Genomic DNA, 27,592 nt, shown 5'->3' with positions numbered 1-27,592 from the left:
TCGGGAGCTGAGGCAGGAGAATCACGTGAACCCCGGAGGTGGAGGTTTCAGTGAGCTAAGACTGCACCATTGCACTCCAGCCTGGGTAACAAGAGTGAAATGGTCTCAAAAAAAATTTTTTTTCCCCATAGATCATGACATATTCTCCAGAGATACCTTTTTTTTTCTTTTTTTTTTGAGATGGAGTCTTGCTCCAACCTCCACCTCCCAAGTAGCAGGAATTAACAGGCACACGCACCATGGCTGGCTAATTTTTGTACCTGGGATTACAGACGTGGACCACCACACCTGGCAAATTTTTTTTGTATTTTTAGTAGAGACGGGGGTTTCACGATGTTGGCCAGGCTGGTCTCAAACCCCTGATCTCAGGTGATCCACCCACCTCGGCCTCCCAGAGTGCTCAGATTACAGGTGTGAGCCACCGTGCCTGGCCTGGCTAGAGTGCAGTGGCTCGATCTCTGCTCACTGCAACCTCTGCCCCCCAGGTTCAAGCAAATCTCATGCCTCAGTTTCTCAAGTAGCTAGAAGTACACGCAGGCACCACCAGTGGACTCAGCTAATTTTGGTATTTTTAGTAGAGATGAGGTTTCACCATGGTGCCCAGCTTGGTCTCAAAACTCCTGGCCTCAAATGATCCGCCTGCCTCAGCCTCCAAAAGTAGTGGGGTTACAGGCGTGAGCCACTGTGACTGCCCTATGTGTGTATGTGTATACATATACGTGTGTATGTGTATACATATATACACACACACACATATATATACATATATTTGGTTTTTTTTGAGATGGCATTTCACTCTTGTTGCCCAGGATGGAGTGCAATGGTGTCACCTCGGCTCACTGCAACCTCCACCTCCCGGGTTCAAGTGATTCTCCTGCCTCAGCCTCCTAAGTAGCTGAGATTACAGGCACCCGCCACCATGCCCGGCTAATGTTTTGTATTTAGTAGAGATAAGGTTTCTTCTTTTTTTTAAAAAAAAAAAGATGGGGTTTCACCATGATGGCCAGGCTGGTCTGGAACTCCTGACCTCAGGTGATCCACCCGCCTCGGCCTCCCAAAGTGCTGGGATTACAGGCTTGAGCCACCGCGCCCGGCCTGTATATTTTGTTTTTTATTTTATCTTATTTTTTGAGTCAGAGTCTCCCTTTGTTGCCTAGGTTGGAGTGCAGTGGTGCCATCTTGGCTCACTGCAGCCTTGACCTCCCAGGCTCAAGTGATCCTCCGACCTCAGCCTCCAGAGTAGCTGGGACTACAGGTGCGCTCCACCACAGCCAACTAATTTTTGTATCTTTTTGTAGAGATGGGGTTTCACCATGTTGGTCAAGCTGGTCTCAAACTCATGGCTCAGGCAACCCACCCACCTGGGCCTCCCAAAGTCCTCGGATTACAGGTATGAGACACCACGCCCTGCCTTAATAATTTTTTTTTTCTTTTTTTTTGAGACAGAGTTTCGCTCTTGTTACCCAGGCTGGAGTGCAATGGCGCGATCTCGGCTCACCGCAACCTCCGCCTCCTGGGCTCAGGCAATTCTCTTGCCTCAGCCTCCTGAGTAGCTGGGATTACAGGCACGCACCACCATGCCCAGCTGATTTTTGTATTTTTAGTAGAGATGGGGTTTCACCATGTTGACCAGGATGGTCTCGATCTCTTGACCTCGTGATCCACCCGCCTCGGCCTCCCAAAGTGCTGGGATTACAGGCTTGAGCCACCGCGCCCGGCCTAATAATATTTTTTAAATGAACTTTTCAGCCAGGCACGGTGGCTCACGTCTGTAATCCCAGCACTTTGGGAAGCTGGGGCAGGTGGATCACAAAGCCAGGAGTTCAAAACCAGCCTGACCAACATGGTGAAACCCTGTCTCTACTAAAAATACAAAAACTAGCCGGGCTTGGTGGCAGGGCTGGGCACCTGTAATCCCAGCTACCAAGGAGGCTGAGGCGGGAGACTCACTTGAACCCGGGAGGCGAAGGAGTTCAAGTGAACTGAATTCTGCCGCTGCACTCCAGCCTGGGTGAGGGAGTGAGACACTGTCTCAAAAAAAAACACCTTTTTTTTGGTTCCCTATAAAAGCAGACTTATGAGTAGAGCCAGGTGAGGAGTGGAGGAGGCTGGAACGTGCGTGGTAGGGCTGGGGCAGCAGATGGAGGAGGAAGCAAAGAGAAATGACCCCAGCAGGGTGCAGCCAGGGAGTGCACGGGAGCAGTGCTCAACAGAAGGGGTAGGGGTGAGGCTGGGGCACTGGTGGCCCAGGCTCAGGGCAGGGCCCCCCGCAGGAGTGAAACTAGGGTTCAGGGTGCATCCTCACAGTTCCAGCCTTGGACCCTGAAGGGAGAGGGCCTGTGTCGCCTGGAGGTCATGGGAGTGGGGCGTGACACCGCCTGGGGTTTCTCATCCAGCCGCCCCTTGGAGCTTGTGCTGCTGGTGGGGTGCTCCGCCCCAGCCAGGATTCCGGGAAAGACCGCTTGGTTTCTGGTTCCTGAGCCTCCCAGGGGCCTGGAGGGAGGAATATGTACCCAAAACAGCCTGAGCCAGCTGTGGAAATGGGAGCAGAGGTCTCCCTGTGCTGGGGCAGCCACACACCATCAAGGCAACAGCACCTCAGATGGGGCTAAGGCCGGGACCCTGACCTCTCCCGGCCTCTCCTGCAGCAGGACCCTTAGTCCCTGGCTTCCCCGTCGGCGGTTGCCCTGAGGAGCCCTGGACTTCCATCCCGGCTTCATCGCGCACCCTACGCCCTGCGACCTCCAGCAGGGTCGCCCCCATCCAGTCACAGGGGGCTCCTGACATCCCAGGCAAGCCCCGCCCCCCACACCGCAGCCCACTGTGTATTGGCCGCAGTGTACCTCCCACCAAAGATTTGGAAGAGGCCCCACGTGCAGAGAAAGGGAGAGTCTCGTTTTATTTTTGAGACGGTCTCACTGTCACCCAGGCTGGAGTGCAGTGGCGTGATCGGGACTCACTCCCACGCAGCCCAGCCATCGACCCTCCAACCTCAGCCTCCTGAGGCGCTGAGACTACAGGTGCGCACCACCCCTGGCTTATGTTTTAATTTGTTGTATGGAGGGAATCAAGCTATGTTGCCTAGGCTGGTCTCAAACTCCTGAACTCAAACAATCCCCCACCCGTGAGCCTCAGCCTCCCAAAGTGCTGGGATTGTAGGTGTGAGCCACTGAGCCTGGCCTAGGAGGAGTCCTTTCAAGTCAAATATGGTCACATCCTCCCTGCTTGGCCCTCTCCCACCCCTGGGGCCCAGCTGCTCTCTCTCCCCTCATTCCCCCACAGCCTTCCCCTGTCCCGCTAGGCCGACTGGGGGCCTACAGCCCTGTCCGCTAATTTAGCTGTCAGAGCCACTGGGCCTCATGTCCCCAGGGGAACCCCCCAAGACCCCTGAGGTGCCCCACACCTGGCTACTTCCTCTCGTTTTTCTTTTTTTGAGACAGAGTTTTGCTCTTGTTGCCCAGGCTGGAGTGCAATGGCACGATCTCAGCTCACCGCAACCTCCCCGGTTCAAACAATTCTCCTGCCTCAGCCTCCCTGGATCACAGGGATTACAGGCATGGACCACCACACCCGGCAAATTTTTGTAGTTTTAGTAGAGATGGGGTTTCATCACGTGGCGAGGCTGGTCTTGAACTCCTGACCTCAGGTGATCTGCCTGCCTTGACCTACCAAAGTGCTGGGATTACAGGTGTGAGCCACTGTGCCTGGCCCTAATTTTTGTATTTTTAGTAGAGATGGAGTTTCACCATGTTGGCCAGGGTGGTCTCGAACTTCCAGCTTTCCGTGATCTGGCCCCCTTGGCCTCCCCAAGTGCTGGGATTACAGGTGGGAGCCACCGCCCCCAGCCTCCTCTCATTTTGAGTTTCTGTAACAGGTGCCTACCTGCCCCCAGTAGGGCTGGGAGGGGTTGACTTCCCACTGCTCTCGGGGATGGCTGGGAGGGGTTGAGGACTGGACAGCATCTCCACAGATGGCCCCATCCTGGGAAGGCCCTGCTCCGGCTCCTCTAACTGAGCCAGGGTTGAGGGCAGCCCCATGCCCTATCCCAGACCCTCTGCAGCCCTGACAACAGAGAGCGAGTGTTCCTGGGGAGACAGAATCTCATTACCTCCCACCCCAACCTAAGCCAGCCTCTCGTTTGGGGTGGTGTGAGGTGCAGGGCGGGATCCTGGATCCAAGCCAAGGGCGGCTTGCTCCACAGACCAGGAGAAAAATGCGGAAAAGGGGCGGGAGGGTGACATCACCCAGAAGGGATCTACCTCTGGGGCAATTATCGGGGACGGGGCAATTATCGGGGACGGGGCGGGCCCCAGTCACACGCAGGCAGCCCCAAAGCCTGAACAGGCAGGGCCGGACCCAGGTACAGACCCAGGTAAGAGGCCAAGGTCCGGAGGGGCCGCGGGCGCGGGACAGGGGTGAGACCCCACGCCGGGGCACGTGGGTCTGCGGAGCTGGGGTCCCCCACGAAGGGTTTGCAGGACTCACATCCGGCCTTAGATGTTTATGGGTCAGTCTGTGGGTGAGCCAGTGGCCCCCGGGGGTCCCGAGGCCTGGGCGGCTTTCAGGTCTGGGGGTGCTCCTCCGGGGGCCAGCTCCTCCGTGTCCCCGGTGGGTGTGACAGACAGGAGGACCCGGTGGGGAGGGGCGGCGGCTGTCCTGAAATCGGAGCCCCCTCTCGCGGGTACCCAGATCTGGGCGAGGCTTCCGGCCTCCAGGCTCGGGGGCCTGCGCTCGGCCCACCCCGCACCCCTACGAGCCCCCTGCGTGCCCACCCGGGGCGGACGGCGGAGGGCGGGGCCCAGCGCGGGGGGCGGGGTCCTGGGCGGGGGCGGAGCCCCAGGGCACGGCCGTTCCCCGCGCGCCGCGATTGGTCCCCGCGCGCCGGCCCCGCCCCCTCCGTGAGCCCCGCACTTAAAAGCGCCGCCCCCGCAGGTTCTTCGTCTCCGCCCGCGGGGCCCGGAGCTAGAGCGGCGCGCAGAAGCCCGGGGCCCGGAGCCGGGAGGCCGCCGCCGCCGCGATGTTTCCCCGGGAGGCGACGTGGAACATCTCGTTCGCGGGCTGCGGCTTCCTCGGCGTCTACCACGTCGGCGTGGCCTCCTGCCTCCGCGAGCACGCGCCCTTCCTGGTGGCCAACGCCGCGCACATCTACGGCGCCTCGGCCGGGGCGCTCACGGCCACGGCGCTGGTCACCGGGGCCTGTCTGGGTGAGCGGGGGGGGCCCGCGGGGCCGGGGGCGTTCTCGGTGGGCGCCGTGGGGAGGGCTCCTGTTCGCGCCCCAACCCGCGAGGAGCCCACTCGGGTCGCCGGCCCGGGGGCGGGGCCTGGCTTGTTTTGCCCCGAGGGTGCCGGGGCCGCCTCTCGGGCGCAGAGGTTGCGGGGCGGGCGGGTGCCGCAGAAGCGGCCTCATTGGACAGAGAAGTAGCTCGTGGACCGGACCGTGAACCCAAAGAGGGACCTAAGCCACCCCGGGGCCCTGGATGTTACACCCGGCGCCAGCGGTCGGTCACTGTGTCCGGGGCCTCCGCAGTTCCAGGCTGTTATCGGGGGCCTGGCACGGGAGTGGCCTCTGTGAGGCGTCCGGGAACCGTGGCCTGGTCCTTCCCAAGGCCCGGGAGGAGGAGCCCCGCTGAGGTCTGGGCTGGAGCGAGGGGCTCCCCTGCCCTCCTCACACGCGGTGCCCTGTGGCCTGGCTCCCGGGCGCGGCCCACCACTTTGCCACACGTCATGGGTGAGGGTGCCTCTGAGCTCTGGAGCCTGTGGTCAGGAGGGCGCAGATCTCTGTGTGCTGGGCTGGCCTCGACTGGTAACAACAGGCTGCCATGAGGAAGCTGTGTTTACAGCACATGACCTCAGGAGTCCTGGAACTGCTGCCCAGCTCCCAGCCTGCAAGGACACCCAAGATGCCAGGGGCGCCCTGCTCAGCAGGAGCCTGTCCAGCCTTCGCCCTTGACCTCTTCTTCTCATCTTTGTCCTGGGAGGGATGGGGCTGGACCACAGAAGTTAACCCCCCCAGGTCCCAATAACTAGAGCCGTTATTGGAAGAGCCCCCTGTCAGCCCCCTCCATCTCACAGAGGCCTCAGACAAGCACCTCTCATTCGGCCCCCTGGCTTCAAGACACATCAGGGTCCCTGCTACCCCAGCCTGGGATGCTTCTCCCACAGTGCCTCCCACCCTGCTCCCAACAAGACTCCGACTCTCAGGTGGTCGTGCACAGCTGAAGCCCCTAGTTTGGCAGGTGCTGGCTGAGAAGCCCCTAGCCCCACGCTGCCCCACTCCTGACCAGGGCCATGCCCTGGAGGAGGGCTCAGACCTCAGCTCCTCCCCCAAGGTTCCTGACCACTCCTAGGGACTAGTCCTATGCTGGCCAGCACCCCTGAGCCCCAAGAGGAGTATCTGGCTGGGGTGCTTGCTCTTGGCTGCAGTGGGACACAGGTATGCCTTCCTAAGGACTGGGCCCCGACTGCTTCCAGCCCAACACCCCCGCGGCCTGTGAGCTGTGACTTGAGTGCCCGGCTTGGCTTTGTGGGTCTGCCCCATCCCCCCACTGGATCTGGCCAAGTGGGTGAAGACTGAGACTGGTCAGAGTTGAGCGTCTGCCTGGTCCCCTGTCCTGGGCTGGATGCCACACCAGGCCCAGTGACTCATGGGGACAGGCAGTTGGGAAATACCAGGCAGAGGGCAGGTCCTGGTCTCAGCTGACCAGCCTCTGCTGTCTGCAGTCCCATGGGAGGCAGCCAAAGTCCCAGCTGTGAGCCAGGCCCCACGGGCACTGGGACTCCTCCAGGGTCTGTATGCCATGGAGCCCTGGGCACGGGGCCACGAAGGAAGGTGGGTTCCTAAGCCCAGGAGTGCTGGGCCCTAACCTCGGTCATGCTGCCCCAGGTGAGGCTGGTGCCAACATCATCGAGGTGTCTAAAGAGGCCCGGAAGCGGTTCCTGGGCCCCCTGCACCCCTCCTTCAACCTGGTGAAGACCATCCGTGGCTGCCTGCTAAAGACCCTGCCTGCTGACAGCCACGAGCGTGCCAGTGGGCGCCTGGGCATCTCCCTGACCCGCGTGTCGGATGGCGAGAACGTCATCATATCCCATTTCAACTCCAAGGACGAGCTCATCCAGGTGGGGGGGCCTGGGGGAGCCATGTTGGGGGGGGGCAGCACGAACCCCAAGGCCCCTGCTCACTCTCCCGTGCTCTGTCCCTGCCCCGAAGGCCAATGTCTGCAGCACGTTCATCCCTGTGTACTGCGGCCTCATCCCTCCCTCCCTCCAGGGGGTGGTGAGTATCCCAAACCCTGAGCACCTTCCATGGGGTGGGATGTGGGATGAGGGACAGAGGAGGAGGCCGCTGAGCACTGTCCCCTCAGGCCATTGCTCTGCCACCACATTACCCCACTAACCCTGTCAGTCCCTGGCGTCCCTGACAGCCACATCCCTGTGTTACTCAAGAAACAGGGCAGCTATGGCAACACACGCTTCCTGTGGCTCTCCGCCCCTGTCCCCCGCCCCTGGCCATCTGTGATCTGCTCAGTGCCCCAGCTGGCCCACAGCCAGTGCCCAGTGGATAAAATGCTCAAATGAAATAGCCACTGAATGGGGCCCTTGGTGGCTGGGTGGGGTGGCTGGCACAGCCGGCAGGCCCTCATGTACAGCCCTGTCTGTGTGTCCTGCGGAAGCGCTATGTGGATGGTGGCATTTCAGACAACCTGCCGCTCTACGAGCTTAAGAACACCATCACAGTGTCCCCCTTCTCGGGCGAGAGTGACATCTGCCCACAGGACAGCTCTACCAACATCCACGAGCTTCGGGTCACCAACACCAGCATCCAGTTCAACCTGCGTAACCTCTACCGCCTCTCCAAGGCCCTCTTCCCGCCTGAGCCCATGGTGAGCCCTGCTCCAGGGACTGGTCTGCCCAGCCTCTCCTCACTGGGCACCTTGACTTCTCCTGAGTGCCCGAGGTAGGGTGGGAGTCTGTGCGGCCTCTTCTGAGGGCTGGGGGAAATGCACAACTTCTCCAGGGGCAGATGGCCCACCCAGCCTCGCTGTCTAACCTCTCTGTCTAGCAGGTTCCATGTCCAGCTCCTCTCTCACTGCACTCTCTGTTCAGGCAATTCTCGTGCCTCAGCCCCCCAAGTAGCTGGGATTACAGGCGCCCACCACCACATCTGGCTAATTTTTGTATTTTTAGTAGAGACAGGATTTCACTATGTTGGCCAGGCTGATCTTAAACTCTTGACCTCAGGTGATCTGCCTGCCTTAGCCTCCCAAAGTGCTGAGCTTAGACGTGAACCACTACAGGCAGCTTCTTTTTTTTTTTTTTTTTTTTTTTGACACAGGGTCTCGCTGGGCACGGTGGCTGACACCAGTAATCCTGGCACTTTGGGAGGCTGAGGCCGGTGGATCACGAGGTCAGGAGCTTGAGACCAGCCTGGCCAACATAGCGAAACCCTGTCTCTACTAAAAATGCAAAAAAAATTACCAGGCACTTGCCTGTAATCCCAGTTTACTCGGGAGGCTGAGGCAGGAGAATCACTTGAACCTGGGAGGTGAAGGTTGTGGTGAACTGAGATCACCCCACTGCACTCCAGCCTGGGCAACAGAGCGAGACGCTGTCTCAAAAAAAACAAAAACAGGATCTTACTCTGTCACCCAGGATGGAGTGAAGTGGGGTGATCTGGGCTTATTGCAATCTCTGCCTCCTGGGTTCAAGTAATTCTCCTGACTCAGCATCCCGAGTAGCTGGGATTACAGGCCTGCGCCATCACGCCCGGCTAATTGTTGTAATTTTAGTAGAGACAGGGTTTTGCCGTGTTGGTCAAGCTGGTCTCCTATCCTTGACCTCAAGTGATCTGCCTGCCTCAGCCTTCCAGCGTGCTGGGATTACAGGCATGGGCCGCAGCACCCGGCCTCCTGTGCAGCCTCCCTGTCCAGCTTCGATCTTGTTCTAGATCTAGGATAGGTTTTGGGGCTGGGGGCTGCGGAGGGAGGTGGCTGTCAGGGACTCCAGAAGCCGACCGGGGATGCGCGGGCCGCCCACTTCCATTTCATCCTTCTCACTGCAGGTGCTGCGGGAGATGTGCAAGCAGGGCTACCGGGACGGCCTGCGCTTCCTGCGGCGGAACGGTGCGCGGGACGGCGGGGTGGGCGGGCTGGCTCGGCCATGCTGCCTTCTGCCGGCCGACCAGCCGACCCGGCCGCGGCCGCGCTGATTAACTGGGAATCCCTTCTCGTCCCCACCCCAGGCCTCCTGAACCGGCCCAACCCCTTGCTGGCGTTGCCCCCCACCTGCCCTGACGGCCCAGAGGACGAGGAGGAGGACGAGGCCGTGGAGAGCGCCCGAGCGGAGGATCACTCGCAGCCGCCGGGGGATGGTCACATCCTGGAGCACCTGCCCGCCCGGCTTAATGAGGGTGCACCTCGGGGACGGGAAGGGACGGGAGGAGGGGAGCGGGCAGGGAAGAGAGGAAGGGACGGCGAGGAGGGGAGGGAAGCCGAGCGGGTCCTGGGTTCCCCTGCCTCCGCTGGCCGCCAACCTCCTGCCCGCCCGCCCGCAGCCCTGCTGGAGGCCTGTGTGGAGCCCAGGGACCTGCTGACCACCCTCTCCAACATGCTGCCCGTGCGCCTGGCCACGGCCATGATGGTGCCCTACACGCTGCCGCTGGAGAGCGCCGTGTCCTTCACCATCCGGTGTGGGGGCAGGAGGGTCGGGAGAGGGGCCCCGGGGACGGACTTGGGCATCATCCGCAAGTGATGGTCACCAGGAAGGTCGGGTGGGGTGGGCGGTGCCGAATCGGGGCACAGACAGGGCCCGGTGGGTGGGCGTGTGGGCCTGGCCGAGCCCCTGAGCGCGCGCTCGCCCCCTCCCCAGCCTGCTGGAGTGGCTGCCCGACGTTCCCGAGGACATCCGGTGGATGAAGGAGCAGACGGGCAGCATCTGCCAGTACCTGGTGATGCGCGCCAAGAGGAAGCTGGGCCGCCACCTGCCCTCCAGGTGAGCCGCCGACCGCGCGCCCGCCTGCCCGTCCACAGCCCGCGGCGCCCGTGCCCGGCACTGAAGCCTTCCCTGCCCCGGCCCCGCCCCGCAGGCTGTCGGAGCAGGTGGAGCTGCGCCGCGCCCAGTCGCTGCCCTCCGTGCCGCTGTCCTGCTCCGCCTACAGCGACGCACTGCCCGGGTGGATGCGCAACAACCTGTCGCTGGGGGACGCGCTGGCCAAGTGGGAGGAGTGCCAGCGCCAGCTGCTGCTCGGCCTCTTCTGCACCAACGTGGCCTTCCCGCCGGACGCTCTGCGCATGCGCGCGCCCGCCACCCCCGCGGACCCCGCCCCCTCGCTGAGCGCCCCGCCCCCGCGGACCCCGCCCCCTCGCTGAGCGCCCCGCCCCCGCGGACCCCGCCCCTCGCTGAGCGCCCCGCCCCCGCAGACCCCGCCCCCTCGCTGAGCGCCCCGCTCCTGCAGCCCGGCCCGTGAGTCGGTGCCCTGGGCCTACCCGATACCCCAACCCCTGTCCATGACCACTGCGGAGTGAGGAGCAGGGGGCCGCACAGCTGCCAGGAGGGGGCCTTGCGGGGGATCCCCGCCAGCCACTCACAGCTGCACTGAGTGGGGAGGTTTGCACTCCCCCCCACCCCGGGGCCGCTGAGGCCCGCGCACCTGTGCCTTAGTCCTCCTTCCCCGTGCTGCCCGCGCCCCTCCCACCCTTACTCCGAGAACTCTGCAGCTGCTCTTCCCTCCACGTTTTTCGTGTCCTGCTGAAAAGTCTGTGTGAAGAATTATTTATTTTCGCCAAAGCACATGTAATAAATGCTGCAGCCCAGCCTCTGCCCACTTCGCTTGTATGTGACTGCCGGCTTGCTGGAGAGCGTCGTGGCGAGGCGCGGGCGCTCCTCAGCTGACCAGCATCTCCACAACTGCAGGCCAGGGCTTCCAGCGTCGCAGTCCTGGGCCTGGCATGTGGAACGTGCCAGGCTGGCCTGGGCACCCCCTACAGGCACATGTGAGCCTGGTGCATTCCTGCCTACCTCTTGGCTAGGACCCATCCTCACGACCCCCACTTTGCTCGGAGGCCTCCTGGCTGACCCTTGGCCACAGCCTTCTGAGAGCCGATGGAACTATTTGGGACCAAGATCCTTGGTAAATAAAACAGGAAAATGTTTGCAAAAGGTGTCACCTGCCCCTCCCACCACACAATGACACATCAGGGTGTGTGGCTTTTGGGGCAGGACAGCTGTAGAGGCCGAGGTTCCTGAAGCTGATCGCAGAGGACCCGAGTCAGGGCACACACACAGCTGGCCGGGTGGGTGGGTTGGTGTGTGGTCCTCACCCTCAGCGCACCGCTTGCCCCTCCCCAGCTTGCTGGAGTGGCTGCTCCAACCTGGGCATTTGGCCCAAAGCTGTCCCCCGCTCCACAAGCCTTTCTGGCTTCATGCACACATGCTCTTGTTCCCCTGCCCCCCCATACCTAGCCTCCTGCCAGTACACAGGGGTGGAGGGGGCTGGGATATGGAGGCAGGTGAAGTCCTAGCTGAGGGGGGTCAGCGCTGTGCTGGAGAAGTGGTTTCCTGAGAGCTTACGCTGCATGGCAGGGAGGCCGTCTGAGGGGAGAAGGCCAGCCCTCCTTGGTAACAAAAAAGGACCCACGGCCTGAGGCTGCTGGAGCAGAGCCCTGGGCCTGGCTGGCTGTCCAGAGCCAGCCCCCACCTGCTCCTCCCAGAAGGCGTGGGTGGCTGTGGTGGCAGCCCCCTGCCAACAATAACGGTTGGTTCTGGGATCTGGGACCGGGTGAGCCGGCCAGGCAGGTCCCTGGTGCGCCTGTGCCAGGGGCCAACCCCTTTGGTCTCAAGGTCCTGTCCCATAAGCCCAGCCGGTTGTGGTTCAGCTGGGTCCCGGGCCCCTTCCCTTGAGAAGCAGAGGCCTCGCAGCCCCCAGGATTGCTGGGCGGGACCATGAGGCCAGCCCTGCAGGTGGGTGAGGGGCCGGGCTGGGGCTGGGGCTGGGGCGGGCTCCTCCGTCGCAAGTGGAATTTTCTTCTCGGCAGGAGGGTTCCACTTGCGCCTCATGCAGCTCCCCTTTCCACCCCTCCCCAGAGGGGAGCCCTAGTCAGGAGTGCTGGGACGGGCTGCTGAGGTGGGACCTCCATGTGCCCCAGCTGGTTCGCCGAATACTGCTAAGTTCAACATTTTCTTGCGTTACATGTTGATTGTTTTTGTTGGTTTTGAGCAGGAGTGTTGCTCTGTTGTCCAGGCTGGAGTGCAGTGGTGCGATCTCAGCTCACGGCAACCTCCGCCTCCTGGGTTCAAGCCATTCTCCTGCCTCAGCCTCCCGAGTGGCTGGGATGATGAGTGTGCACCACTACGCCCAGCTAATTTTGTATATATATTTTTTGAGATGGAGTCTCACTTTGTCACTCAGGCTGGAGTGCAATGGCTCGATCTTGGCTCATTGCAACCTCCACCTCCTGAATTCAAGTGATTCTCCTGCCTCAGCCTCCCGAGTAGCTGGGACTACAGGCGCATGCCACCATGCCTGGCTAATTTTTTTTTTTTTGGTAGAGATGGAGTTTCACTGTGTTAGCCAGGATGGTCTCGATCTCCTGACCTCGTGATCCGCCCACGTTGGCCTACCAGAATGCTGGGATTACAGGTGTGAGCCATGGCGCCCGGCTATTTTGTATTTTTAGTAGAGACCGGGTTTTGCCGTGTTGGCCAGGATGGTCTCAAACTCCTGACCTCAGGTGATCGGCCCACCTTGGCCTCCCAAAGTGCTGGAATTCCAGGCGTGAGCCACCGCGCTGGGCCGACATGCTTATTGTTTAAAAACTGGGACAGTATAGGGAAGAGAGTAACGCCTCCCCACCCCTAGAGATAAACGATGCAAGCATTTGGTCTGTTTCCTGCCCGGCTTTTTCCTGCACACACATTTGGCGCCTTAAATCGGGCTCTCCGGACGGGAGTGGCCCCTCCCAGGCGCTGGTGTCTACGCCGCCCCTGCAGCCTTGTCCCTGCTCCGGGGGGCCCCTGGGTCTCTGGGGCACATCGCTGCTCCTCTGCTCGCTCAGGCCGATGGAGATCGGGCCACCAGGGCAGCTCAGAGAGGCGGGGACAGGCGGCAGCAGCACGGAGCAGCCTCTCCCCGGGCCCGCCCAAGCGGGGGTCTCGGCGGCTGTGAGGCGGCAGGGGTCGCTCCAGGCCCGTGCCCCTGGTGTCCCGTCCGGGTCCCAGCTGGGGCGGGGCGTGCCCAGCGTTTCCGGGAGGAGCGGCCCTGGCGAGAGGCAGGTGCGGCAGTGTAGCTCACAGGTAGGCAGGTGCCCGCTGGTCCCGCCACCGAGGTCCCTCCACCGCTGCCCACCCGACACCCTCTCCCAGCCGCCGTGGCCCGCGCCAAACCTGAGCGCGTCGGTCAGGGACTCCGGGTACCCCTCGGGACGTGAGGCAGCAGGGGCCAGGGCAGGCTTGGCCTCCAGAGTTGCAGGAGGGCAGGCGGCTGGCCGCCGCCGCACCCGGCCAGCCCATCCTCCCAGCTCCCTGGGGCCCAGCCGCCGTGGCTTCCGGCAGGGGTGGACCTTCGGCCTAGCCTGAAAGCTGGAGGGTGAGGTGACAACGTGGCCTGGAGGCAATGGCCCTGGTCTCTCGGGTCCCCTTCCCTCACCTGCTCAGACTTGCCCTCTGCAGAGGTGGCCCGGCTAAGGAATACCAGAGGACCCTGGGCGTGGCGCCAGGGGCCAGGATCCCAGCTTTCAGGTGGGGAAAGGCGGGTGTCACTGGGGAGCAGCTTTGGGAATCCAGGATGAGGACGCTGTGGGAAGGACAGGTGGCTCTGGTTAGGGGGCGGGGCGTCCCAAGGAGTTCTGGGACAGGGAAGGGCCTTAGTGATTGGGAGGCAGCGGTGTTAGGTTTCGAATCTGAAATTATTCCTGAGCAGAGCGTCAGAGGCGAGGGGCTCTGCCGGTTGGGACCTGGCCCCTGCACCCTGCAGGCTTAGTTGTGGGGAGGGAGGGGCTGGTGGGCAGGAGGGAGGAGTTTGGCCCGGCTGCCAGCTGTCATGAGGCTGGGCCACCCAGGCCCAGGCTAGGGGCTGAGGACTTGGTCGGGGCCAGCTGAGCCCTCACTCGGGGTCAGATCTGCACCTGCAGAAGGTGGCGGGCTCCTCCCTCACTGACCCCAAGCCCGCCCCTCTCAGCTTTCAGGAGCCACCTTCCTCATCACCAGGTCTTCTCCACCGGCCCGAGACTGCCCCCACCTCCAGCTTCCCATCCTGAACTGGGCAGCTCCTCCTGGGGCTCTCACCTCTCCCTGGGTTCCAGCTTCCTGAGATGCCAGACCCACGGGACAGCACCCACAGGCCCTGAGCCTCTCACCCACCCCAGTGACAGCCCCAGCCCCCCGGCCCCACCCTGCCTTCTGCCCACCTTCCCACCTGCTGCAGGGAGGGCCTGCAGTTGACTCCAGCAGCTCCCCTCCTGAATTTCTTCTGACCCTCCCTTGGCTTCACAGCACCTGAAGGCCAGGCTGAGGCCCTCTGTTCCCATGGCCAGCCTGGGAAAGCCTGGGGCTGATGAGGCCCAGGAGGAGGAGGCGGAACTGGAGGGAGGCCCTGCAGAGCCCCGGGCTGCCATGCTGGAGCAGGCCCGGGAGCTGTTTCTGCTATGTGACAAGGAGGCCAAGGGCTTCATCACCAGGCACGACTTGCAGGTGAGTCCCCAGCCCCAACAGACTACCTTGGCCCCGGGGCGGACCTCAGCGGCTCATCCCTGCTGTCCTTCCCTGACCAGGGTCTCCAGAGCGACCTCCCCCTCACGCCTGAGCAGCTGGAGGCTGTGTTTGAAAGTCTGGACCAGGCTCACACTGGCTTCCTCACCCCCCGGGAGTTCTGCCTGGGCCTGGGTGAGCCTGATGCCCGCCCATCCCCCACTGCCCAGAGGCTGGAGCGCCCATCGGGAGGCTGGGCACCTGTGGCCCCTGAGGGCTGCCTGTGCTCCTCCTCCCTCCAGGGCCAGTGCTGGTGTCTGCACGCACTCGCCCCTGGGGTCCCCAGCTCTGTGGAGTGTGTGGAAGCTGATCTTCCTGCCCCCACTCCTCTCCTGAGCTATGCCCCCTGGGACTGGGAGCCGGCCTGTCACCTCTTGTTCCCAGGCCAATAGGACCAGAACAAGGAAGAAAAACAGGAAACTGGACCCTGAGAGAGGCCAGGATACTTGCTGGGAGGGTGAACGGGACGGAGCCCGGGCGGTGACCCACAGCCCCGTTAATGCTCGCTCCATGCCTGCAGGGATGTTTGTGGGGGTGCAGTCGGCCCAGGGAGAAACCCCCGGCAGGGCTCCGGAAGAGATCTTTGAGTCGGGCTGGTTGGACGTGCAGGGCACGGGGGGCTCTCTGGACGAGGAGGAGGAGGAAGAGGAGGAGCGATTCCACACTGCGCTGGAGCAGCTGGGGGTGGCCCCAGTCCTGGGCGAGTGAGTCGGCGCTGGCCCTGCCACCCGCCCCTCCTGCTGTTTCTCTGCCTGCATGCTGTCTGCTCCTGTCACCCGAGTGCGGGTCCCGCACAGGCTCAGGGCCGGCCCAGCGTCAGCTGCGACTCCCTGGGAGGGACCCGTCGTGATTTCCCGCAGAATTTGCATTTCAGGAGGCAGCAGCCAGGGCTGCAGGGAGGAGGGGCGGCGCCGGGAGCGGGGCCACAAACCGGCATTGCCCGGTACACACACCTCACCCACGCTGGGTACACACTGCCCGGGTACACACACGCCACCCACGCTGGGCAGCGGGAAGGCGCTCCAGGGAGGGATGCCCTGCCCGCGGCAAGCGCTCCTGTCCGATCCAGGACCAAGGAGTCTCCCACGGGTTTGCCGCGGGCGGAGGGGAGCCTGCTCCCCGCCTCTGCCAGCTGCAGCCTCAGTTCCCGCCCGCCCTCCAGGCAGCGGGCTGTGAGGACGCTCTGGGCCCGGCTGCAGCGCGAGCGCCCCGAGCTGCTGAGCTCTTTCGAGGACGTTCTGATACGCGCGTCGGCCTGCCTGGAGGAGGCGGCCCGGGAGCGCGACGGCTTGGAGCAGGCGCTGCGGAGGTGAGCGCCAGGTGGGGTCTGGGGGCCCGCGGAAGGCCTCAGGCAGCAGCAGAGGGGGTGCTGGGGGGCTGCAGCGCCCGCAAGTTCTCATCCAGGTCTCCCCGTCCCCCGAAGGCGCGAGAGCGAGCACGAGCGGGAGGTGCGCGCTCTGTACGAGGAGATGGAGCAGCTTCGCGAGCAAAGCCGGCGCCCGCCAAGTCAGGTGGGCCTCGGGCCCCGCCCTCCCGCCAGTCCCGCCGCGCTTGCCTCGCGGTTAATCCGCCTTCCCCGAATTAACCCCACCCTGACGGCTCCACCTCTGCGGGGCCCCGCTGCCCCCAGTCCAGGGAGACCCCGCAGGCCCTCACCCCTCGCGCCCGTCCCGTCTTCTCCACCCGACCCCGCTCCGTCCTGGCCCACTCCCAGTCCCCGGCCCTCCGTGTGCCTCCTCTGCACGCCCGGGCGGCCGGCGAAGGCTCAGTGGTCCTCCGTGCGTCCCAGAACTCCGCCCGCGGGGAGCGGAGAAGCCGCCTGGAGCTGGAGCTGCAGGGTCGCGAGCAGGACCTCGAACGCGCGGACCTGCGGCAGCGGGAGGTGAGCCCCGTCCCCACAGCCAGCCGTGCGCGCTCCCCTGAGCCTCAGCGCCCCCGGCCCGCGGGTTGCCGGGAGCCTGGGCACGCGCAGCACCCCGGGGAAGAGGGAGCGTTCCTCGCCGGTCTCCATGCCTCCAGTTAGAGCAGCAGCTGCGGGCCCGGGCTGCGGAGCACCTGGAGGCGCAGGCCCAGAACTCCCAGCTGTGGCGGGCGCACGAGGCGCTGCGAGCGCAGCTGGAAGGAGCGCAGGAACAGATCCGCAGGCTGGAGGGCGAAGCGCGAGGCCGTCAGGAGCAAACCCAACGGTGCCGGGGAACCGGGCTGGGGCGGGCCCTGGGGCGTGTCCCGGGGGAGGGGCCGACGGGCGCTCAGGTCTGCGCCACTTTCATCCCCACCTCAAAGTCCCAGCCCTACTCTGTGGGAGGGTCTTCTTGGGGGTCCTGGGGCTCCCTAGTAGCCTTCCTGCAGCCGGGTCACCACCTCCCACCCACAGAAACGTGGTCGCCGTCTCCAGGAACATGCAGAAAGAGAAAGTCAGCCTGCTACGGCAACTGGAGCTGCTCAGGTGCGGCCAGGCTCAGGCCGGCGAGGGAAGGGGCTCAGCGGAGTCCGGGGGCTCCAAGCTCCCCAACATTCTTGGCTACCGCTCTGCTCTGCTGGAAGTCCTTCCTTATGTCTGCCTTTCACCCCTCATGCTGCAGTCCCAGCCAGACACCTCTCTTCTGTCGAGGGGACTCAGAGCCCACCTCCCCCACCTTGCGCTCCCTCAGACCGGCTCAATGTCGGACTCCTCCTTCCCTAGGGAGCTGAACACACGGCTGCGGGACGACAGGGACGCCTTCGAGGCCAGGCGGGTGGGCAGCAGCCGCAGGAAGGCTCTGACCACGGCCCGCCTGCCTGGGCCCACCTGCTGCTGTTGCTGCTGCTGGTCTCGGCCCCCCAGACGCGGCTCTGGCCACCTTCCCAGTGCCCGGTGACGGGCCCCGAGTGACTCACGGAGCGTCAGCTGGAAGCTGCTCTGGCAGGAGACTTGTCATGGGTGAGGGGTGCCTACTCAGGATGCGGGCCCTCCCCAGGGGGCCCCAGGCCTGCCTGACCGAAGACATGAAGAACTAGCCTGGAGTGGTCAGGGGCCTGGGGGTGGTCAGGGGCCTGGAGTGGTCAGGGTCCCGTGTGCCCTCTGGCAGTCTTCATTCTGTCCCCATTCAATCAAGCCCATCTCAGTTCAGCAGAAAACCCCCCTGGTCAAATAAACCCACTGCCTGCCCTGCATACTCCTGGCCTTCATGCGTCTGGGAACCGCAGCCTGTGTGTGCACACTGCATGAGTGGCCACTGTGCACGCGTGCCGTGTGGGTGAACACGTGGGCCTGCGGCACTGGGGCTGAGGTCCTGTGTGTCCTCTTGTGTCCCTGGTCATGCCCCCCAACTCATACTCATCAAGGCTGGCGCCCACAGGGCCCTCCACAGTGTGTGGGTCAGGGCGCCCGGCTGTCTTGCCCAGGAGCCCGGCCACCGCTTCCCTTGCCAGTCTTATCTGTGTCAGTGATGAATGAGCTCGGGGTGGGGTGGGGAGCCCCCTCCTTCCTCACTCCCACTCTTGGCTTCCTGGTGCCGCCTTAGGCCGGTCCTGCCCTTCCTCCCTCACCTCCTCGCACCACTCCCAGTGGCTCCTTCCAGTATTTCTGGCTGGGACCTCCGGCCTGCCCTGGTCTCCAGGGTGTCCACACTGACCGCGGCCTAGCCTCTCTCCTGCGTCTGCCCACAGCGCTAGGCCCTCCCCTGCCCCAGGCCCGCAACCGTTCTGCCGACCCCTGAAGCCTCCGGGCGGTTCCAGGGTGCGGAGACAGAGACGGAGTTGGGCATGGAGGAGGGCCCGGGGCCTCTGGCTACAAGGGTCGCCGCCTCACCTCCGGGCCCGCCTCCCGCTCGGCTCCTCCGTCCCTGGATAGGGGGACCCTTGATGGCCTGTTGGCGCCCTCAGGGCTGCAGCTCGCCCGACCCCCGCAGTGCGGGGTCGACCCCCAGCGCCTGCACCCACCGGCTCCCGCTCGCCACGCGGGTTCGGACTTGCCAGGCTTCCGCCGCCGCGGGCGGGGCCTGCGGCCTGGGGCGGGGCCGGGGCGGGGCCGGGGCGGGGCGTCTCCCTCGCAGGCCCCGGGCCGCGCATTCTCCGCGCTGGGAGCCGCCCCCTCCGCCGCCGCCGCCGCCGCCGCCCGGGCCCGAACTCCGACGCGTGGTAGGTGAGTGAGTGCGCGGCGCCGGCCGAGCGGGGCGAGCGGGGCGAGCTGGGCCGAGGGGGCCGAAGGTCCTGCGCGCCCCAGTACCCGAGGCCCCGCCGCAGGCGCCCGGGGAGCCCGGGAGGCCGCGCCCACCGCCTGGCCCAGCTTCCTCGCAGGCCCTTCCGCGGGAGGCGGCGCTGGGCGGGTGGGAGAGGCGCCTCCCGGGGCCTCGGACGGGCCTGACGTCCCCCTTCGTCCCCGGGACGCCCAGCCTGGACACCCCGCTCATTGTCTCTGGACACGGCCCCCTTCCCTCCGCCCGCATGCAAGTGGGCGCGCCATTGGCCGCGCCGGGCGGGGTTGGCGGCGGCGGTGACCTCATTGCAGTGCCCGGGGACGCCTGGCAGGCGCGGAGTCCCGGGTCCCGCCTGTGGGGGCTCTCCCTGATGGGGCGCGGGCCTCCCGGGGGCCTGGTGCAGTCCCCGGGGGCTGGGGGAGGGCCGGAGAGCTCTTTCTGGCCGGCCTTTTCCCAGGCGGTTCGCAGGGACCAGGCATTCCTGGGAAGAGGGGCCACTCCTCAGCGGGTCGCTGCGTCCTGGCGGTGGAGGCTGCATCTGTGCCCAGAACCAGGCTCCCCAGAAAGCTTGGGACCTCACAGCCAGGCCAGGGGCAGGTCCCCCAGCTCGGCGGCACGGTCTGCTCCTGCCACTCCTCGTGTATTAGGCCCCAGCTCCGTCACGGAGGGTGACTCTCAGCTCAGTGGTCAGGTCTGGTCCCCCCAGCTCCATGGCGCCTCTTTCCCAGGCTGTGGCTGCTGCTGTTTGGTGGGGGAAAGGCTAGTGATGGGTCTGGAGATAAGGCTCAGGGTGGGGCATCTGGGGAAGGCATGAGCTCCCTCCCAGGATCAGACTGGCCAGAAATGACCTCTGCCTTGGGAGGCCAAGGCGGGTGGGTGACCTGAGGTCAGGAGTTCGAGACCAGCCTGGCCAACGTGGCCAAACCCTGTCTCTACTAAAAATACGAAGTAGCTGGGAGTGGTGGCAGGCACCTGTAATCCCAGCGACTCAGTAGGCTGAGGCAGGAGAATTGCTTGAACCAAGGAGGTGAAGGTTGCAGTGAGCTGAGATCCTGCCATTGCACTCCCGCCTGGGTGACAGGAGCGAAACTCCCTCCCAAAAAATAAAATCACTGGGCGAGGTGGTGGTTCACGCCTGTAATCTTAGCACTTTGGGAGGCTGACGCGGGTGGATCACAAGGTCAGGAGATCAAGACCAGATTGGCCAACATGATGAAACCCTGTCTCTACTAAAAATACAAAAATTAGCCACGTGGCTTGGTGCATGCCTGTAATCCCAGCTACTCGAGAGGCTGAGGCAGGAGAATCGCTTGAACCCAGGAGGAGGTTGCAGTGAGCTGAGATCGCGCCATTGCACTCCAGCTTGGAAGAGGGTGCACTCCCCTCTTCCCCCCACCAAAAAAAAAAGCAAAAAAGAAAAACAAAGAAGTGTCCTCTGCCTTGCCCCACCCTAGCCCAGACCAAAATACCAGGCTTGGCCAGTCCTCCTCTGCCTCCAGAATGAACCCTGCGCACTCTGGACCTTGGACCAGACCTGCACCCTGTGACCTGACATGCCCTTGTCCCTCTAGCCTAGAGTCCTGGGGAGCTTCTGTCCACCTGTCCTACGGAGGAGTCGTTCCCAGCTGGCTGGTGAGTGCTGAGCAGGGTGGGGCCGAGCAGGCGGGGCAGTCAAAGTCCAGGCTTGGCTGTGCTGTCTGGAAACGCCGCCCGGGGCGCTCAGCTGCTGTCTGCGCCCCACACCCTCCCTGCCTTCCCCGTGCTCACAGCTTGCCCACTGCTTCGGGCTGGGCCGGGCACGGGGCCTCTGGGGAGGGGCACAGCCTGTTTCTGTGCTGCCCCTCGGGTTGGTGTGGCCCCTGTCCAGGAAAAACCCTCCCGGTCTGCCAGGCTCCACCTGCCTCCGAGATCCATTCTTCCTCTCTGGCCGGGAGGAAGGAAGAGCTTTAGCAGACCGGAAATGGGGCCAGAGAGCCTTAGAAAGGGGCTGAGCTAGGGCCTGTTGGAACCCCCACCCCTCCGCTTTCTCTGAGTGGCCTCCTCCGCCCTCACTGCAGGCCTGTAGACTCCTACCAGCCTGTGACGTGGGCCCCTGGGAATGCCGTGGGGGGCGGGCAGGCCGGCGTGAGCTCACTGGAGGGACCTGATAGGGCTTCCTCCCCCGGCTGCCAGCAGGGGTGAGTCAGCAGTGATGGCTGGAGGCCCTCCGTGGCCCCCTGTCCTGTCTGGGCGCACCAGGGGTCTATCCTGGCTGTACTGGGTCAGGCTCCTGAGTCGCTAAGTGGCTCACGTCCTGTTCCCATGGGGGCTCCTTCGCAGGCCTCCCGGGACCGTGGCTGGCTCCGCCCCAGCTCCTGGGCTGGCTTGGGCATCTGTGTCCCCTCCTTCTAGCGGTCCTCCTGTCACGGGCCTGGTGTTGTGGCCCTGCTGACCCCTCCTATGCCTCCCCAGCCCCAGGATGGGTGAGTTCAACGAGAAGGCAACATGTGGCACTGTTTGCCTCAAGTACCTGCTGTTTACCTACAACTGCTGCTTCTGGGTGAGGAAGGGTTGCCCGGTCCCCACCCCCACCCTCCTGGGCCACCCTCAGACCCAGGCAGGCTCGGTGACCAGCGTGTACTGCTTGTAGCTGGCCGGCCTGGCTGTCATGGCAGTGGGAATCTGGACGCTGGCCCTCAAGAGTGACTACATCAGCCTGCTGGCCTCGGGCACCTACCTGGCCACAGCCTACATCCTGGTGGTGGCGGGTGCTGTCGTCATGGTGACCGGGGTCCTGGGCTGCTGCGCCACCTTCAAGGAGCGGCGGAACCTGCTGCGCCTGGTCAGCAGGGCAGAGGCCACGGGGCGGGGGGTGTGGATGGGGCCCAAGGGGGCTTTGAACCTGTGCCTTGCTGTGCTCACCTGGCCCGGGTTGGGGTGGGGCACGGTCCTTCCCCACCTGCCCAGTCCTGTGGGTCCCCACATTCCTGCTGGACCAGCTGAGGGAAGCCACCAGCTCCGAAAGCAAGTTTCAGGGAGCGTGGCAGCCCCTCAGCCCCCACCTGGAGCCTGGGAAGCCGGGATGGGGGCTCTGCTCCGAGGTGCCCAGGCACTAGGCCTCAGAACAGGGGTGTCCTTGCCCCCCAGTACTTCATCCTGCTTCTCATCATCTTTCTGCTGGAGATCATCGCTGGTGTCCTCGCCTACGCCTACTACCAGCAGGTGAGGGGCCTGGGCAGGCCATTCAGACAGACACGCACAGGTGGGGCACACACACACGCAGATCCACACTCGTGACTAGCACCAGCCCCCACCCCCACGGTGCCAGAGCTGACCCACGTGCCACTGGGCCCTGGAGGTGGAGTCTAGGTCTCTGCAGGGGAACATGAGGTCGGGCTGGTGTCCAGGGAATCCGGAAGCCCTCTCTGCCTCTGCCACACTCACTCCACTGCCACCCCGCCCCACCCAACCTCCCCTCATCCTGAGGTCCAGCCCCAGCCGTTCCCTTTGGTCTGAGCTGGGCCCTGGGCCTCTCCCCTGCCATCCTGGGGCTCTGCCAGCCACACCTTGGAGGGTCTTAGATTGAGGCTGAAGTTTCCTGCACTCCAACCCCAGCTGAACACAGAGCTCAAGGAGAACCTGAAGGACACCATGACCAAGCGCTACCGCCAGCCGGGCCACGAGGGTGTGACCAACGCTGTGGACCAGCTGCAGCAGGAGGTGGGTGGGCTGTGCTGGGAGGGGCACGTCCGTCCAGAGCCTCCCTGGACTCACCCCGGCCTTGTTCTTGATGCAGTTCCACTGCTGTGGCAGCAACAACTCACAGGACTGGCGGGACAGCGAGTGGATCCACTCAGGGGAGTCCGGTGGCCGCGTGGTCCCTGACAGCTGCTGCAAGACGGTGGTGGCTGGCTGTGGGCAGCGGGACCACGCCTCCAACATCTACAAGGTGGAGGTGGGTGGGCCCCCAGCGACCCGCTGTGGGCAGGGCACCTCGTCTGCAGTATCTACAAGGTGGGGGTGGGGGGACATGCAGCGGCCTGCTGTGGGCAGTGGGACCACCCCTCTAATACCTACAAGGAGGTGGGGGGACAGCCCAGTGAGAGCCTGCACTGGCAGGGACCTGACTGCCTGGGTGCTAGGGGTGGGCCTGGGACACCCTGGAGGCAGAGAGGGCCAGTGGGAGGTGCCCCCTGGGCCCACCTTCAGCACCCACTGGGATCCCACAGGGCGGCTGCATCACCAAGCTGGAGACCTTCATCCAGGAGCACCTGAGGGTCATTGGGGCTGTGGGCGTTGGCATTGCCTGTGTGCAGGTGAGGGCCCGTGGGGGTGATGGTGACCTTGTCGGGGACTCGGGGAGGCGGCCGGTGGCCCCGTGGCGTCTGCTTACGCCTGCCCGGCTCTGCACACAGGTCTTCGGGATGGTCTTCACCTGCTGCCTGTACAGGAGCCTCAAGCTGGAGCACTACTGACCCTGCCCTGGCTCAGCCACGCTCAAGGTGCCTTGCTGCTGCTGCTGCCGCACCCAACTACTGAGCTGAGACTACTGAGCGCCAGGGCTGGGCTCCCGATGCCTCCCACCCTGTGCCATCGCCAGGGCCTCTGGGGACCGAAACCCCAGAGGCAGCTTCAAGTGCCTTTTGCTGCACACCAAAGTCCAGAGGCCTGAGCCCAGTGGTGGGGTCGCTGGCTGATGGTACGGGGGGTGGGGTGTTTCCTGGGGCTCCCTGGACACACTCCCTGCCTGGTGGTCAGAAGCAGGCTGGAAGGGGACTTGCTGAGTGGGGCAGGGCTGGGTGTTCCCGGCAGGTAGAGGCCCTTCAGGTACTGGGGCTTTGCCTTGCAGCCACGTGGCCCCCTCCCAGTCCGGGGAAGCCGAGTGAGCTCTGCCCCTCCCGACAGCCAGACCCCCTGCGGTCTTTCCCACCACTGACACCCCCACCCAAGATGCTGTGTGGTCACTGCACTGCCTGTCGGTGTGCCTGTGGGGCGGGGCTTGTTCACTGCTGTATCCCAGATGCCCACAACTGTCCCTGCCACATACAGGTGCTCAATAAACACTTGTGGAACAGACGGATGAGCTCGCTATGCTGGGACAGATGGTGGTTTGTCCTCAGAGCCCTCACGTCCACAGGACAGACAGACCCACACTGTCAGCATCAAGACAAAGAGCAGAGCCAGGAGGGCAAACCCCTCATGGGGCTCCAGAGCAGGGAGGTCTGATGGTAGGGACAGCAAGCACAGGCCTCACAGCGGAAGAACTGAATATGCACGCTCCTAAATGGTGAGATATTCAGAGCCCCTGAGGGAGAGGAAAATGGTTTCCAAAGATGCTTCTGGCCAGTGGGGAGCTGATGTGGGAAGGTGCAGCCTGGGGGCCATGCCAGGTAAGAGGTGCCAGGCCGATGGGGTGGGGGCAGTAGGGGACTCACATGGAGGAGCTTCTAAGCCCTGCTGGGGGCCAGAGGGTAGGAGGGGTGCCAGGGCCTGGTCACTGATTGTACCCCCCACTGCCCACGCCCCATCTCTAAGGCTCAGAACTGTAGACCCCCAGGCAGACCCCACTCCTCCACCAGAGGACACCATGCCAGGTATCTGGGCAGCAGGGCCATCTGACCTGGGGTGCTTGCTGGCAGCACTGCCAGGACATCAGGGCCTCCTTAGGGCCACCTCCCGGCACAGCTAGGGGCGTCTTAAGGCTGGTGATGCCTTCTCCCTCTACAGGAACCTGGCCTACACTCCCTGCTAGACCCTCGGGGTCAGGTAGCAGCAGACACGGGTCAGCAGGTGCTGGCAGCCATGACCACAGCTGAGACTGTTTGGGCCCCAGAAAATCTGGTTTTTTCTTTTATATAACTGTTTTGAGAGTCTCATGCTGTTGCCCAGGCTGGAGTGCAGTGGTTCCATCACAGTTCAAGTGATCCTCCCGCCTCAGCCCCCTGAGTGGCTGGGACTACAGGTGTGAACATTGTACCCAGCTAATTTATTAAATTTATTAAATTTTTTTTGCAGAGACGGGGGCTCACTAGGATGCCCAGGCTGGTCTTCAATTCCTGGACTCAAGTGATCCTCCTGCCTTGACCTCCCAAAGTGACAGGATTATGGGGGAGCCCCCTTGCCCAGCCTAAATCCCGTTCTTCAGATTCCAAGAGAGAGGGTACAGGACTTTGTGCTCGGCCTCAAGAGCTCCCAGAATGCAGGGGCCTCAAACAGCCCCAAAGTGGAAGACTCTCCTGGCCATGCCTCCTGCAGGAGTGCTTGTGGAATAGGCTGACCCAGGGCTAGGAGGGTTCAGGACCCGGCTTGCAAGGGTCCTGCCTGCTTCTCTGGGCTGCTGCAATGTACGAGCTGGGCCCAGTCCTGGCCCTTGACATCCTAGTAAGGTCTGGGACCGTGGTGGTTCTCAAAGACCTTTACTGGATGTTTACTTCCAGAGTGGGGGATGGGACACGATCCACACGCTGCAGCCAGGCCTCCCCAGATGCCTCAGTCTCATGAACACGGGGCAGGACGCTCACAGCCCATGGTCGGCATGGTCACTTCTCCAGGGGCGCATAATTGAGCAGCTTCTCGATCAGGTCCACGTGGGCCAGCAGCATCCGGCGGCAGCAGTAGCGCTTCAGGCCCAGGGCGTCCAGGGCATCCCTGTGTCAACGGGAGGGGCGGAGAGGTCAGCTGAGCTCCATGGTCTGCACAGGCCTGGAGCCCACGTCCAACCTGCCTCTGGGTACTGCCTGCTGGCCTCAGCCTCTGCTACTGGCAAGGTGACCAGATCTAATCCGGGTGGATCAGAAGCTGAGATTGTGCAGTACGGTCCTGGCTGGAGCAACCCGGAAATGCCCGGATGCCTGGGCGGTGCGGGAGGAGTCTCTTCTCCCACCTACTCTGGCTATACATGTGTGTGTATAACATATGTAAGAAATGTAAACAAAACAAATACTACAAGTGATTTGGGGGAGCTTAGAAGACCAAGGTGCTGATGTACAGCTCCCCATATCCAGCACCATCCACAGCAGGGTGGCTCTCCAGGGGCCCGCCCTTAGCTGGTTCACCCCTTGTGAGAACAAGCCCTACTCTGCTGCTGTGGGGTCTTTCCTCACCTCTGCTTCCTTCAGTCAGGGGGAGACTGCTTCTCCAGGCAGCCACCTGTCTCATCTCCAAGTCAATCAGAAGCTTTCCCTGGGACCTAGCTCCAGTCACTCTCAAAACCTCCAGAATATTCCCACACTGATGGCTCCCGTGTGTGCAGACAGAAGCTTGGGAAAGAGGCGGCCACGTGGGAGGCCCCTGCCCTTTGTATCACTGGGGAAGGGTCTGGACAGGCCGCTAGCCACTCACCCTAACAGCCCACTCAGCTTTCCTCATTCACAGGCAAGCTGCACTGAGCACCTGTGGCAGGCTGGCACACACACGCCAGGCTTCACATATGACCAAGACACAGCGGCCACAGGTCAGACTCCAACGGGGCACCAAGACTCGGGCACGGTGGCGATAGCAATACCAAGGGACAAGCGCAGGAGAAGGAGGCCTGCTTCTCAAAGTCCAATGGCGAGGGCGGGCAGCAAGTCTGCTCTACATTTTTTTTTTTTTTTTGAGACGGAGTTTCACTCTTGTTACCCAGGCTGGAGTGCAATGGCACGATCTCGGCTCACTGCAACCTCCGCCTCCTGGGTTCAAGCAATTCTCCTGCCTCAGCCTCCCAAGTAGCTGAGTTTACAGGTGCCCAAAACCACCCCTAATTTTTTTTTGTATTTTTAGTAGACACAAGGTTTCACTATGTTGGCCAGACTGGTCTCAAACTGCTGACCTTGTGATCTGCGTGCCTCAGCCTCCCAAAGTGCTGGGATCACAGGTGTGAGCCACCGCGCCCGGCCTTGTGTGTGTGATGGAGTCTTACTCTCTCGTTTAGGCTGGAGTGCAGTGGTGTGATCTCGGCTCTCTGTAACCTCCGCCTGCCTCCCGGGCTCAAGGTATTCTGTGGCCTCAGCCTCCCAAAGTGCTGGGACCACAGGTGCGTGCCACCACGCCCCAGGAATTAAAAACAAAACCAAGAGGGCCAGGCGCTGTGGCTCACGCTTGTAATCCCAGCCCTTTGGGAAGCTGAAGCAGGCGGATCCCCTGAGGTCAGGAGTTTCAGACCAGCCTGGCCAACATGGCGAAACCCCATCTCTACTAAAAATACAAAAATTAGCCAAGTATGGTGGCAGTCGCCTGTAGTTCCAGCTACTCGGGAGACTGAGACGGGAGAATTGCTGGAACCCGGAAGGCGGAGGTTGCAGCGAGCCGAGATCGAGCGACTGCACTCCAGCTTAAAAAAAAAAAACTCTGGAGAACAGGGTCTCCCCAGGCCGGTCCAACTCCTTGGGCTCAAGCGATCCTCCCGCCCTGACCTCCCAAAATGCTGGGATCACAGGCGCGAGCCGCCGCGCCCGCCCGTCCTGAAGCGGGGTTTGCAGGACATGGGGTGGGCCTGGGGGCAGCGACCGATCAGGGCGGAGGCCAAGGGCTTTACTTCGGGGGGCAAGGCGCGTGCGACCCGCCAGGACGCCACTGGCTTGAAACCCAGCTCCCTTCTCTCCCCAGACTTCAAGGGACAACGTTCCCCGACAGCAGCCATGCAGCGGAGCCGGAGAAGTCGGGCCCGAAGCTGCTCACGGGAGCGCCGGCCCCCGACAGCGCTGCGCCTCCCGCCC

The 27,592-nt window shown here is 63.3% G+C and overlaps 4 protein-coding genes across 11 annotated transcripts in view; 3 read left to right on the top strand and 1 right to left on the bottom strand.

The window, feature by feature from the left end:
- The first annotated feature begins 4,958 nt into the window (after window positions 1–4,958).
- On the top strand, window positions 4,959–10,813 carry PNPLA2 (patatin like phospholipase domain containing 2). Its single transcript, XM_017507810.2, has 10 exons — window positions 4,959–5,204; window positions 6,884–7,116; window positions 7,208–7,273; window positions 7,671–7,880; window positions 9,059–9,119; window positions 9,239–9,406; window positions 9,551–9,683; window positions 9,865–9,987; window positions 10,082–10,309; window positions 10,402–10,813. The coding sequence occupies exons 1-10, from the start codon at window positions 5,018–5,020 to the stop codon at window positions 10,460–10,462; spliced, it is 1,470 nt and encodes a 489-aa protein (XP_017363299.1). The 5' UTR covers window positions 4,959–5,017; the 3' UTR covers window positions 10,463–10,813.
- Window positions 10,814–11,536: 723 nt separating this feature from the next.
- Window positions 11,537–17,892, top strand: CRACR2B (calcium release activated channel regulator 2B). 6 transcript variants are annotated; one of them, XM_037731109.1, is made up of 11 exons: window positions 11,537–11,955; window positions 13,050–13,287; window positions 14,485–14,682; window positions 14,763–14,874; window positions 15,260–15,443; window positions 15,902–16,048; window positions 16,163–16,250; window positions 16,529–16,621; window positions 16,759–16,925; window positions 17,114–17,185; window positions 17,423–17,892. In XM_037731109.1, the coding sequence occupies exons 2-11, from the start codon at window positions 13,054–13,056 to the stop codon at window positions 17,595–17,597; spliced, it is 1,470 nt and encodes a 489-aa protein (XP_037587037.1). In that variant the 5' UTR covers window positions 11,537–11,955; window positions 13,050–13,053; the 3' UTR covers window positions 17,598–17,892. The 6 variants fall into 6 exon arrangements, with proteins under 6 accessions (XP_037587037.1, XP_037587039.1, XP_017363303.1 ...); XM_037731111.1 differs by lacking the exon at window positions 13,050–13,287 and adding an exon at window positions 13,665–13,741 and having other exon boundaries at window positions 11,538–11,955; XM_017507814.2 differs by lacking the exon at window positions 13,050–13,287 and adding an exon at window positions 13,648–13,741 and having other exon boundaries at window positions 11,538–11,955.
- Window positions 17,893–18,758: 866 nt separating this feature from the next.
- On the top strand, window positions 18,759–23,416 carry CD151 (CD151 molecule (Raph blood group)). Of its 3 annotated transcripts, XM_017507805.2 has the most exons (9): window positions 18,793–18,862; window positions 20,489–20,549; window positions 21,369–21,456; window positions 21,547–21,738; window positions 22,044–22,118; window positions 22,512–22,616; window positions 22,693–22,851; window positions 23,126–23,212; window positions 23,312–23,416. In XM_017507805.2, exons 3-9 carry the CDS (start codon window positions 21,376–21,378, stop codon window positions 23,369–23,371), a joined length of 759 nt encoding a protein of 252 aa, XP_017363294.1. In that variant the 5' UTR covers window positions 18,793–18,862; window positions 20,489–20,549; window positions 21,369–21,375; the 3' UTR covers window positions 23,372–23,416. The 3 variants fall into 3 exon arrangements, with proteins under 3 accessions (XP_017363293.1, XP_017363292.1, XP_017363294.1); XM_017507804.2 differs by lacking the exon at window positions 20,489–20,549 and having other exon boundaries at window positions 18,759–18,862; XM_017507803.2 differs by lacking the exon at window positions 20,489–20,549 and having other exon boundaries at window positions 18,759–18,862; window positions 21,309–21,456.
- Window positions 23,417–25,295: 1,879 nt separating this feature from the next.
- POLR2L (RNA polymerase II, I and III subunit L) overlaps window positions 25,296–27,592 on the bottom strand; it is a 2,953-nt gene continuing 656 nt past the window's right edge. The window contains exon 2 of the mRNA XM_017507809.2: window positions 25,296–25,544. Within this exon, the coding sequence (XP_017363298.1) occupies window positions 25,436–25,544 (109 nt within the window). The 3' untranslated portion in view covers window positions 25,296–25,435. The remainder of the gene's footprint in view (window positions 25,545–27,592) is intronic.

The sequence above is a fragment of the Cebus imitator genome, unplaced genomic scaffold (assembly GCF_001604975.1).
Source record: "Cebus imitator isolate Cc_AM_T3 unplaced genomic scaffold, Cebus_imitator-1.0 Scaffold384, whole genome shotgun sequence".
Classification (NCBI taxonomy): domain Eukaryota; kingdom Metazoa; phylum Chordata; class Mammalia; order Primates; family Cebidae; genus Cebus; species Cebus imitator.
The sequence above is the reverse complement of the archived record's forward strand: the minus strand, read 5'-3'. Positions and strand labels throughout refer to the sequence as shown.